Source organism: Apteryx mantelli, chromosome 1, assembly GCF_036417845.1.
Source record: "Apteryx mantelli isolate bAptMan1 chromosome 1, bAptMan1.hap1, whole genome shotgun sequence".
Taxonomy (NCBI): domain Eukaryota; kingdom Metazoa; phylum Chordata; class Aves; order Apterygiformes; family Apterygidae; genus Apteryx; species Apteryx mantelli.
Genome location: NC_089978.1, coordinates 171,467,431 through 171,480,338, shown reverse-complemented (window position 1 = coordinate 171,480,338; position 12,908 = coordinate 171,467,431). Strand labels below are relative to the sequence as shown.

Below are 12,908 nucleotides of genomic sequence, written 5' to 3'. Positions count from 1 at the left end.
ATGGACTGAATTTTGTGATAAGACTCACAATAATAAACACGGATAAATTCATTATTTGTCCAGTAATGTTTAAATCAGAGATGATTATAATTAAACCTGAACAGATGAAGTCTGTATTTTGTCAAAAGAAGAAGTGTCCAACCATACTCTAAACTTCAACTTAAAACTGATCTATAATGAACTGAATAATGACAGATTATTGCATTATATGAAGATCTGTGATCGGAGTTCAGTGTAGTACATTTCTATGTAGTGTTTTAAAAGCCAAAAATGCTGGTAAGTTAAATTTTACAATAAATTATTAAACTTTCAAATATGCAAATTCATAGGCCAGAAAGTAGTAAGCACAAAACCAAAGGGTTAATAGCAACAAAGGGTAGAAAACAGCAAAATATTGCAATTATCACAAATCCCAGAGTCTCAATATAATTGACAATACTACATCATGTAATAAAAGTGTGAAATATCCATAGACTCTTTGTAATCATATATACTCTTTTAGGTCTGTAAGTCAATTCATATAAAACACCAACAAACGAATAGGTTATTACACTTGTTTTCTATAATAGAAAGTTACAATTTATTTTAAAAAATACAGCCAAAATAGACTTTACAATTTTAGTCAGGTTTCAAGACATTTACAGCGACTTTTATACAACAGCAAGACAATTACAGTGATATTCCAATGCTTACATTAAAATGGATGTACTAGCAAACTAGAAGCCAAACAAAATGAGCAGACCAATGACTGACTTTCGCTGATGCTGAGGATCACAGACAGAAGAAATGTATTGACAGGGTAAATTTGTGACTGCAGATGGTACTGCAATGAAAGTACTTTTGAAAAACTTTAAAATACAGCAACTGTTTTTACCAGGAAGTTACCAGTATGAAACAAGCAACCTGGTCACATGTATATATTTACAACATACATTTTTAAGAAAAATGTTTTGAACTAGTGAGTTCATTATGTATAACACTGCTTCCATCTTTATTGATAGGATTCTAAAATGTATAAATTTACTCATTTTTCCATTCATGCAGTTTATACTAATAATCACTTTTCTTGCTCTCAAGATTGAAAATTTTAAAGCTGTTGAAAATAAACTTGTCCTTTCATTGGTAAGGAGACTACTGTTTATTGGCTAGTAAATGCCACAGTTTGGTTAAGTCCTGATTGGGTGTGAAAACACTTAAGACTGCTGAAGATCAAAAAGCTGAAAAATAAATTAAGGGTAAAGAAAAATGTTACAAAGTTATTGAAATATTTTAACGCCCATGGTGGAGCGAGTTTCAATATTTGCATTTTTGTTAGTAGATCACCAATGTTGCTGAACAGCATGAAAAAAGAATAATATTAGCCAACCTTTCATTCAGTAGCAAAGAACATTTAATCATAAGGAAAAAAAAAAGACAGTAAATCACAGAGCTGGTAATGTGAGATTATGTCATCAGAACAAATAGCTGTTAGAAACACGAAGGGCCTGAGCTGAAGGTAATTTAATTGAGCAGCAGTTATCTTAAAAAAGCCAGAAATGGAAACATGCATATTCATCCCTGTATTAATTTATCTGCTTTAAAGTTACCATTCCTGAGAAAACCCACCTTATGCCTCGTTCCTTATCAAAAGCATGAAATTTATAGTTTAAGAACTCAAAATGATTAATGAAAAATCTTGACGAGCAAAGTGAATAACATAGAAGCAACAACCTGCACTATGGGATCATCATGAAGACAAGACAGATTACTTGCCAGGCAGCATAGGGCAGTCTGTACCCTACCTTAAGCCAATACTGAACTGAATAATGAAGGTTTATTATTATGGAAATTTTAAGAAAACTTTGGAAAAGAAGATTACTTACCCGTAGCTGGAGCTCTTTGAAATGTGTTGCTTTTATGCACATGCACTCTACAGATGTCCAAACACCAGAGGTATTCAAGATCAGAAACTGGGGGGTTTTTGGCCCTCAGAATACTGCAAGCATATACTCACATCTTTCTCTTCTCTTGCACTTGACAGCAAGTATAGAGGGTATAATATCCCGACAAATCAAGGGAGAAGGGTATACGGTTAATGAATATATGGACAACACATAAGTAACTGGAATCTCTTTGAAATAACTAGGCGCTCCCTGGGCCCATATTCTCAGAAAAAGGTGGCTGGGGGAGACTTTTTTGTTCTTTGGTTGAAGGCTTCTTGAACTTGTTAAATCAAGTTCACTAGATGAATGAAGCTCCAACTGTCCAGTTTGCAAAGATAAAAAATAGCTATTACTGAACAAAGTCCCAAATGTAGTCAAAGAACTATTAAGGGTATATTCTGATTATTGACGGTGACTAAATTGTATTGTTTTCAAAACAAATGTAATACGGTTTGTTATCTAGTTCGGAGATTTCCTGTTTGATTTCTCACCTGTCAAGATAACTAGATTCAAGAATGTCTGAAAGTCTCTGTCCTGTGTAAATAAGACGACAATACTCTTCATATTCCCTCATGACCCAACATTTGAAGGGAAGTCTCAGGCCTAGAAATCAAGGATTTGAAAAGAAAAATATGGATAGGTTAATTTTCTGGTTTAGATGATCTGGCAAAAATCCTAGATGAAGCCCAAGGGATTCTCCAGGAAAAGAATAAAAGGTGTGGGAGCAGAAAAAGTCAAACCCCATTGGGGTTTGGATCTCCTGCTGTCCTGCAGAGATGACAGGCATCAAAAAACAGGAGGAACATGTTTCAAACACCTGAATTTTAACAGTCTGATGTGAAACGCAAGACCAAGATTCTTGTGCTCTTGAGTTAATGCAGCTTAAGAAAGAGAAAAGACTACTCTTCTCTTGACCCAGCAGTCAGTAGTGATGGTAGTCCATGCATTACTGAAGAAGGCTAACTTGTCTTCAAAGAGGCTAGGGGACAGAGGAAGCAAGAACAGAAGTAATCCAGAGAAAATAAAGTTCTGTGGCCTTCTCCTTCAGAACACCTCTCTGATGAAGATGGATGAGCTGCAGAATTCAACTGCTAAAGATCTACCTCTGTAGAAACACTGGTATTTCCTCAACTGTTTCTGTGGTTTGAAGGTACCATGCAAGAGGCCAGATCAACTGAATTTTTTGGCCAGCTATAAACAAAGAACTGCATATCACATCAGAGACTTAAACTCTGGAGTCAAATATTTCTGCAAGGATCTGTGAGATATTTACAGAATCTACTAATTTTAGATGGAAAACAAGCTTTTATTTCCATCTGGGCTACATGAATCTGGAGAACAGTGGTGTAAAGAGGTCCAATAGACCTGGAAAATTATTTCAAGAATATATTGAATGCCTGGGGAACCAACTTCAAACTATTCAGGAGTAACCTGCTGTCAGCTTCCTTAAAAAGTTTAAACTCAGAGGACAGTAAGTCTCCTATGCCTGTTATGTCCTGAAATACAGATGGGGCCAGAAGAGGGTTAGGAATATCACAGGGCTAGAAAACAGTGCCAGAATTTCTAAGCAGAGATGAATTGAAGGATGATACACCTCCCATCTGCACCTTGGTTTTAAAGATAGCAAGATGGGCCCATATTCTCAGAAAAAGGTGGCTGGGTGAGCCATACCCATAACCACTGGGGAGGGAACAAGCACAATGTATTGGCAGAAACATAAGCCCTGCTTATGAGATGCATGCCTCCTGGATGGCATAAGCACTGAAGAGAAGTTGTCCTCATACTGCATGAACTCCAAGCAACGTGAAAGAAGAGCTGAAATCCTGCACCCTACGAGAGGTGGGACGTGGGAAGGGCTCAGCTGCCATGGCCAGCTCCAGCACCTGAGGTCACCATCCAGGAAATCATCAAATGCCATGGCAGACTGAGGAGAGATGATTCAGTCCCGTCAAGGGTCCTCAGCAGTGAGTGCTTTGGTCTGCAGTACTGAGCGTGACTGCTCCTAAAGTACAGCCTCAGAATACAGAACTTGGGCAGAGGAAGATATGAGCAGCTCACTTACTGGAATTAAGAGAACAGAGTAATTCACTGTCAGAGGCAGTTCTCTGATCCTTTTTGGCTGATTAAGATTCTCAGGTGCTGAGAAAAACTACAGAACTCACCGAAGCCTCACCTAGTAGTCCCTCAGTGCTGGTTTGGCCTTGGAGTTGCTGGTGCAGAGTGAACTCAGGCCTCTCTTACAGCTGAGCTTTTGGCTAAGCAATTTTGGCACAATCATGTGTTTCTTGATCAGTCAAAGGCTCTTCCCAATGTTGCCAGAGAAACAGACGACTCAGGATAAGCAGACCTGGGCCTCAATCGAAGATTTTGACAATCCTAAATGCTAGTGTCACCATCACTTTTACTAGGATACTTCTCTCATTTTAAGCAACAGATATTACATTTTCTAGGGATTTATAGCTTCCTGTTGCAAAAGGAAGCAAGAAGAGCCCACATCAGTGTTACATGACAGCGAGGTGCATGCCTCAAGACAGAAAAAAGTTTGAACCTACCCTTAGATAGAGCCATAGAGTACGATCAGGCAAGGTATACCAAGTGTTTAGACCCATTTCTGATAAGGAAAGGAAAAGCAGGGGAGACCGTGAAGATAAGGAAGGAGAGTGGATTCCACAAATTCAAATTTAAAATATAATCATATGAGACTGGTTGGAAAAGAGAACTACATAGCCAAAGGCTAACCATAATAAACCATTCCCCGAATCCTATGTAAGGATAAAGAGGTGAACAGATGCACAAAAGTCCAAAACCATGCTTTTTTCTTACAGAGGTGGTTAGAAGATATTAGAGGCTCCTGGAATGCCTCTGTCTTTGTGCACTGAGTATGAAGGAAGGAGGGGTAGTGCGAACAAGCTTTAACTTCTGAGACCAAAAAAATAGGAGGCTGCTCTCTTTGAATGCTTGCAATACACACTTCCCTGTTAGTTTTCCATAGGTCTACCAACACATAACACTACAACATATTTATGTATTCCTTTGCATCCACAAAACAATGAGTACTGACCCTTTGCAGTTTCACTTTTAATCAACTGCACCACCATACAAAGAGAGTATTTTTCAAATGTGAACTTTCTCCAATTTCTCTGCACTTGAAATGGTATCCACTGTTTCATTCAGCAAAAAAATGAATCTCTCTTCAAAACAACAGAAAAACTGAGCCTGATTCCAAAGGTCTTGTTTCCATGGAAACACTGACCTTTTCAGGACCTTTGATCATGTATGTTCCATTCAATCAGTGAGAAAGAACTAGCAGCAAAACACTGGAAACACAACTCAGAGAGGAAAGTTAATTTATTTATCTAAAACATCAAACTAAGTTGTGATACCTTAGTTCAGTCAAAGCTTCTTCAGTTTCTTCACAAGCCTGGACTTCATAAACAAATATTCCAAGTTCATCTATCTACAAAAATAGGATGGACAATTCTTGATTTTCTTCAGATACCAAGTTAATTTACAAGTCCTTGAAGATCAGATGAAAAATAGGAAGTGATCCTATATTCCTTAAGACACTCCACCACATTTCCCAAGTGTACAGGAAAGGAGGAATTTTAGCCTTCTTTTGAAAGGTGCTTGGGAAGGCTTATTGTCATCTCTTGGAGACAGGGTATGCATTTACATCACCATGACTGCCATGGTACAGAATCCTTGATTTCTACTTTTATACGGCATGACCAATTATTTGAGAGTTGTAGTCCGCTGTCTCCATTCGCAGAATATATGGGATGATGCTATCAATCTGAACATTTCCAATTAGTCCTGCAAAGAATAGCTCTTCGGTAATAGCAGCACTCATCAGTCTAAGAGCTGGCAATCGGAGAAGAAGTCTAGACAGTCTGAAAAAAAAGTTTGGTAAAAAGTGTTATGCAATTGTGGTCACGCATTTTGATGTGATTCACAATTATGTTATCAGTAAGAGAACAGAAAAAATTAACAAGGGACAACACCAGTCAAAATTCAATATAAATAGTTCACGAAAGGCATAGATAATTAAGCCAACAGATTATATAATTTATGGCCAGTCATATCTTTGACAGTACAGACAAAAAAGTGAACGCACAAGTCAATGTACATGGATTGTATAGTATGTTTGGACTTAGACAAACAATCAAATATCCCAAGAGGGTGCAATTCAAAATGCAAACATTTAAAATATTTCCTTTTTAAAATGTAAAATACACTCGGGCCTTGATTTTGGAAAGTAACAATGAATGAGCACATACATAATATAAGTTCACTAAATGTAATTTCTTAACAAGATTTACATATTTATTACAAGAAATATTGCACAAATCAAGATCACAGATGCTCTGAAAAGAGAATCAAATGAGGTAACCATATAAGTTTACACACCTGTAAGTATCATCCGGATATGCTTTTGTTATGTAGTCTTGGAACTCCATGTAGGCCTTTTCCTGAAATTTCTCAATCTGTACTACGTTTTCAAGACCAGGGTGATCTGAAAGACACTCTACATTGTTATACTTGTTCTATATAAAATGTGCTAAAATCCATACAGATTATCTAATTGTAAGCATGCTCAGATGATTATTTAGTAGCTGTTTCCAACAGTTTTAATAGGACACCTCTTTACCTCCTTTTTGATGCTGATGTTTTACTGAATTGCTTATAAATACAACCAGACACTCTAATGAGTTCAAATAAATGCAGTGCTTGCAATATTTACAACAATCTTGATGATACAGCTGTGTTCTCTGTGTTGCAGTAGAACAGCATTGTTCCAGTGCATTCATATTTTTCTGGAAAATTGTATGCACAAATAGCATTTGGATCAGAGGTGAAGAATAAAATTAGGATCAGTTGAAAAAGCAAAATAAAAGGCTATGAGCCATTTATTGCCTAACAACTCCAGAAGATATGTTTTTCAGCTGTCTGTGCAAAATTTTCCAAGGTTCTAAGTATAATTTTCAGCATTGATTTAAAAATTTGAAATTTAAATCTCGGTAAAAGAAAGGGTATTAATCCAAGTGCCAAGTCACATTTGGAAATTACTCTCTAGTACTTCTGAACATTTTACATGGTCTATAATTTATTATCTATCTGGTTTAATGCAAGTATATTACTGTCATAATATCATGACAAATCTCAAATTGTATTTCTGAGATGGGATCATAAATGATTACTGCTAACAATCACTTCTCCTCTCCAAATATATGGCCTGCCTTCACCAAAACCAGGAGTTTTTGGTCTAGCTCTACAGCTGTGGAAGCGTTCTGAGCAGTTTAGCAGTTACGTGATACATTCGATTCCCCTGAACCCACCATTTCACAGATAAGTATCTTGTCTTGTCTAGTAATTCAGATATTCCTTATCTCCTTAAACCTGACAGAAAGCATGATTTCAAATTAATGCAGAGGACAAGAGGTTAGCAGGGTTGTAAAGAAGCAACACATTTTGAAGAATTACTACATACATGCAATGTACGTTGCTTCATGACATTGCTTTTGAAACAACATCAGAAACACAGCTAGAAGTCAACTTCCCAAAACAGTAGTTTGAAGAACACTACTGCTTTGCTCGTAGCCATTTATGATGATGCAAAGCCTTCTAGGTACTCCTTTGCACTCATCGCTTTGCCTAAGGCTGTCTTGTGACTATCAAACAGCTGGCTTGGCACAGCAGATTTTCAGTAATCTTCCAGTCTCCAGCTACAGAAGACAAATCAGCAGGGACCACTAAAGCTGACATTCTTACCTTAGGACTCTGCTGCATGTGCAGCCCAGCCCCATCCTGTAGGGGAGCATTAAAATCCCCGATATTGTAATATTTGGCCTGTGAATCATTGCCAGAACATCTCTCCTGCTCAAGGTACTGGTATAAGTTTCATGACTTCGAGAGATATGAAGATTTTTTTATGCAGCTCACAGGATCAAAAATATTGGCTATGAAACAGTACATTACCATTAAAGCAGCTACACATCGTTAGGTATGTGATCTGAAAGCACCTGAGCTAAAGAAAACTCAGCTCAGTGATGTGACCTGATAGTCTTTTCCTGAGATTTTTTTCCTCCTACCTTTTGTATTGCCAAATGTAATTGGAAGGAGACAAATTAATTTCAGACTAAACAAATAAGTAAATATTGCTTTGCAAGTGTAAGCTTTCTAGGAAAATATTTTCTGTTTTCTAACAGAACTGGTTTCTTCAAATATGCCAACAGATTCTGCCATAAAACCTAGTAGACATGGTGCTAGAAGAATGGACTTGAGGTATTCTTCCATCATTTTCTTTCTTTTCTGGAGCAGCCTTCAGAGCTCCAGGAATGGCATGAAAGGACTGTTTTGGGGTAAGGAACATCTAAAGTAGAAGTCAGTCTACTGAAAGCATGATCTACTACAATTAAACAAGCAAACATTCACCCTCTCCTCCTCCCCGCTTAAAGAAAACCCCTAGCTCTGCTGAAGTAATAGCAAAAGTCCAGACAAATGTAAAGTCCTTAGCAGATGAGGACTGTTAATATTGCAATTAGATCCATCCTAGCTACTGCTTATCAGAAAACTGAAATAGTTCTTGTGCTTTAGCGGACTGTAAAAGCAAGCACATAAACACATGCAAGATTGTTCCAGTCATGAGGACTGAGACCAGGGATTAGGTTCTATAGTGAAAGCACTCAGGATCTGATTTTCCTTTAGAGGTCCAGAATAAAAAGGAGGTCTCTCTGGAATACCTTCTGGGAACTTCTTGTCTTTACTGTAGGGTTCTGGCATTACTTATACTGCTTCTTATTTGCAAGAAGTCCTTTCACCTCAAAAGTCTTCCATTAATGCAATATTAAAAGAGGAAATGGAAGATAGGCAAAGTTTTGCTATGCACTTAGATGAATTCCATGGATTTCTGCTGATGCTGCCACTTTCACTGAGAGATGTGGATCCTCTTTGGAGAAAGAGAAATTACCATATATGAAAAGAATCATGTAAAGATGAGGGAAACTGCAAAGCAAGAGCCCCACAATTCTTATATACATATATAGTTTATATATGTATACACACACACACACGTACATATGCGTACACATATGTAAGAAAACCTGCTTGAAATTTACATTTTGGAAGTGTCCCAGTTCCAGAAGTTTTTCTTGCCTCAACTAATACCTCTCTGAAAGGGTGAGCTGCAACAGACTAGAAAAAGAGAGTTCTTCTGAAATCTAATAAACCTGACAAGAACCAAATACCCGCTTCTCCTCCATATCTGGGGTGGCCAGATTTATGCTGAATTTTCCTGCCAGAGCCTGTCCTCTCATGGGATAGATTTTTAGAAAAACTGGTACTTTAAGAAATATTTGTTCTCTCTGAAGAACTTCTGTTTGCTATTTTAATAGAGTAATCTCCATCAATTTGATGTTGCACTATGGTCAGCTTGACTGCCACACCATGGAGTAGACGGCGTGCCTCTGAAGTCAAGCCATACTTTGCATCCTTTCCCTATCCACCTAGAGAAATTTTCTTGCTTAAAAGAATGAGCCTTTACAAGCCCTATGGTTTTTGAAGAAATTGTCATTTTCCAGTCTTCATAACCTATACTGATTAACATTAAATACAACAGCACAGTCTTCACTGTCATTGAAAAAACATGCAAATTAAAATACCAAATTAGGATATTTGAATATCCTACACTGCAGATGGGGTAGTCACTAAGATTAAGATAGCTTTTTAAAATTCACTCTGGTCTTTTCTATGGGACATCAGTGTCTAAAAAAGGTAGAGCAATGAGGAATAAGCAAGCTGTTGATGCTTTTAAAACTTTCTAATGCAAAATGGAGTGATTGAAGATTTACTTTCTAAATATGACAGTGAAAAACTCCTGCAGATACAAAAGTATTTGAAGTTTATATAGTTTTATCCAGAGGTGTTTTTTTGTTTTTATTTTAAATCTCTAAACGCTGAATGATGAATCTAAGACCTGGAATATACTGGAGAAATTTTTAAAAAATTAATTTTAGTTTTCCACAGTCCGCCCAGGCATATGTGTTATATAATCTATCTGATCAATCGTTAACTATTTTAACCAGAGGACCCTTCCTCCTCCATATTGTGGACTTCTCTCTCAGAAGGAAAAAATAATCATTATTTTATTTTATCTTTATTGTCTAAAGTATGTCCATAAACCTTGTTTAGAGTATATTATTAAATACTGGTCAGAAAATAGAAATAGCAAAATAAGGGAATTTTTGTGGTGTTCAATCACCATATTCAGAAATGCTTTATATACTAATTTATTTTCATAATACCCAGGTGAAGTGAGATGATATATTACTGTAATTTTACATGTGGGGAACCAAGGCTGAGAGAGATTGTGTTTCATACATTAAAAACTCAACTTCAGTTCACCTCAGTTGCATGTGCAAGAACAACACTTCTGAAAATTAAACTCCAGGTCCTCAAACAGTACCCCAGAAAGGAGGCATATGATTAAAGGTAATCAAGGAGGTGTGTGGGGGGGGAATCAATGGCAGAGGCAATGGTAAAACTTAAAAGATCCAAAGCAGCATTCAGCTCTTTTCATTAAAAGATTAACCCTCCTCTTTCTACAGTCCTCTGCCTCATTCATTACATATCTTCCAAGATTCCTCAACAAGTGAAGCAGGTAACTGTAGCTGCATATAATGAAACAGGCAGAAGTTAAATGGCAAAAAATAGCATATAGATAAATAATTCATGACTGTCATCATACTGTTTTTGTACAGAACTTAGCATAGCTAGATTCTAATTCTGAAAAACAAAGATTTTTAGGTATTACAAGTGAGCTAATCTCAGTTCCTACTCAGCCTACTTATCTGATGTTACTTCCCCATTTTCCAAAAATCTGTTTCCAACTTTTTCCCTTTCTTCGTCACCCCTTAAAAGAATATTAAGAAAAACTTATCTAAAAATATGGCTTTGTGGAAAACACAGCAAATTTTTAGTAGAGAGTTTTAAATAGACTTTAGACCACTGAAGACTTTGTAGTCATAGTAAAAGAATAAAGTTTTACATTAAGAATAATTACATACCAGGACTGAAGAGGACGATTGCTTTCAAGTAAGCATATTCATATCCATCCAGGCAAAGCTTTACCATACTGTTACAGAACTCTTGCAGTTTGAAGATATGCTCCATTACTAGTTTTCCTCTGTCTGTTGGCAGCTTATCTAAGTTAACACACACACAAAAATGTAAAAACCCCAAAGTCAACACACGTGCAAAAATGTGGTCACGTTGGATTGTTTAAAACTAAATGTGCTCCTCACTTATATTAGATTCAAACAGCAGGAAATCTAAGCCATCTATAGACTCATAGAGTGGGTCTGAATAATCTAGAAACCAGTTGTGATTGAATTGTGATTATGTGATTAGGACTACCACTTTTTTTTTTTTTTTTTAACGCTGCTGTTGCAGATCTGTGCCCTACATCTTAGAATCAATGAGGTAGGTTGGTGTACAGTTTCATGGGTTACTTTAGTCAAAGATCATGCCATTGCTGAAAAAGATGATGTCCCAGAATGAATTCTTCAGTTCCTTCATTATAAAAGAAGAGGAAAAATCTATAGTTTAGTGGGTTGTTTTTCTACAATTTACCAGCCTGTTTTTGCATAGCATTGAAGACAGAGAATTTTCACACATGTAACAACCCTAAAAATCTAGTTAACCTGAAAATGCTAAGATTTTTGCAAGTGTATTTACCTTATTAAAAATGTGCTAGGCTATGAACAGATGAAGACTACATTATTTTTGACTGATTAGCTTTTAGAGCTGAGAGCCTTGCAAGCATTAACAAGCACACAAAGATTAGGCAAAAGACTCCATGCACTGCAGTTTGAATACTCCGCAAAAGAATATTTCTTTCACTGAATCACAGAATCACAGAATGGCTGAGGTTGGAAGGGACCTCTGGAGATCATCTAGTCCAACCCCCCTGCTCAAGCATGGTCACCTAGAGCACATTGTACAGGATTGCGTCCAGGCGGGTTTTGAATATCTCCAGAGAAGGAGACTCCACAACCTCTCTGGGCAACCTCATCCAGTGCTCTGTCACCCTCACAGTGAAAAAGTTTTTCCTCATGTTCAGATGGAACTGTCTGTGTTTCAGTTTGTGCCCGTTGCCTCGCGTCCTGTCGCTGGGCACCACTGGAAAGAGTCTGGTCCCATCCTCTCGACGCCCTCCCTTTAGATACTTGTACACGTTGATAAGATCTCCTCTCAGCCTTCTCTTCTCTAGGCTAAACAGGCCCAGCTCTCAGTCTTTCCTCATAAGACTCACTATACAGTAAATTAAAGAGCAGGCCAACTGGCATCTCTTTCATTTGAAAGAAAACCATGCAAAAGATCTGCATTTGCAGGATGTATGATTAGTAAGGAAGGAAGTATGTTTAGTGTAGATCTGCCAGGAAGACTTGTATTGCTCTGACTGGCCACAGTGATGTAACAGCAATTAAACAGGTGATTTTGGTGAGAGATATTTTAAGAAATCAAGAACGCCTCCAAACAAAATTCCAGAGTTTGGCCCCTCCAGGGGTACAAAGCATGACCTTTTTTTCTTGCAGACTGCTAAATGACCTAAAAATCTTCTTGAAAATACTGTGTGGGAAACCAAAGGTTCAGTCACTTGTGATTAGACTAAAACACAGACACAATCCAACTGGCAATAAGTTCTTTTGATCTCAGAAGTAGACAGCAGAAATGGATACCTATGGATAGACAATGTTGAATGTGTAGCCAGGCTGCCTTCAGTAGTCGGGGACAAAAATTTATGCCATGTGTTGTTGCTGCTTGTTGGGGTAATTCTGATGATCTCTGTGAATTAAGGCATCTAACATTGGCATCTAATGTGAAAAGTACCTACTCATTCCAATTTTCTTCTATGAATGCAGAACATGGCCCAAGGAACCAGACTCAGGAAGCCTTCATAATTGTAATAGACATTATCAATTTTTAAGA

At 37.3% G+C, this 12,908-nt stretch overlaps 1 protein-coding gene across 14 annotated transcripts in view; it reads right to left on the bottom strand.

The window, feature by feature from the left end:
• Positions 1–559: 559 nt before the first annotated feature.
• NR2C1 (nuclear receptor subfamily 2 group C member 1) overlaps positions 560–12,908 on the bottom strand; it is a 61,250-nt gene continuing 48,901 nt past the window's right edge. For 12 of the 14 annotated variants that reach the window (XR_010886541.1, XR_010886556.1, XR_010886552.1 and 9 more), the window contains 4 exons: positions 10,985–11,122; positions 6,330–6,435; positions 5,306–5,812; positions 560–2,525 (listed from right to left, as the gene is read on the bottom strand). Coding sequence is in view for 1 of the 14 variants with exons in the window: in XM_067312447.1 (XP_067168548.1) it covers positions 5,638–5,812; positions 6,330–6,435; positions 10,985–11,122 (419 nt within the window). In the remaining 13 variants the exon portion in view is untranslated. Of the gene's footprint in view, positions 2,526–5,252; positions 5,813–6,329; positions 6,436–10,984; positions 11,123–12,908 lie in introns of those variants that run through there. The other 2 variants (XR_010886550.1, XM_067312447.1) reach the window with 2 other exon arrangements.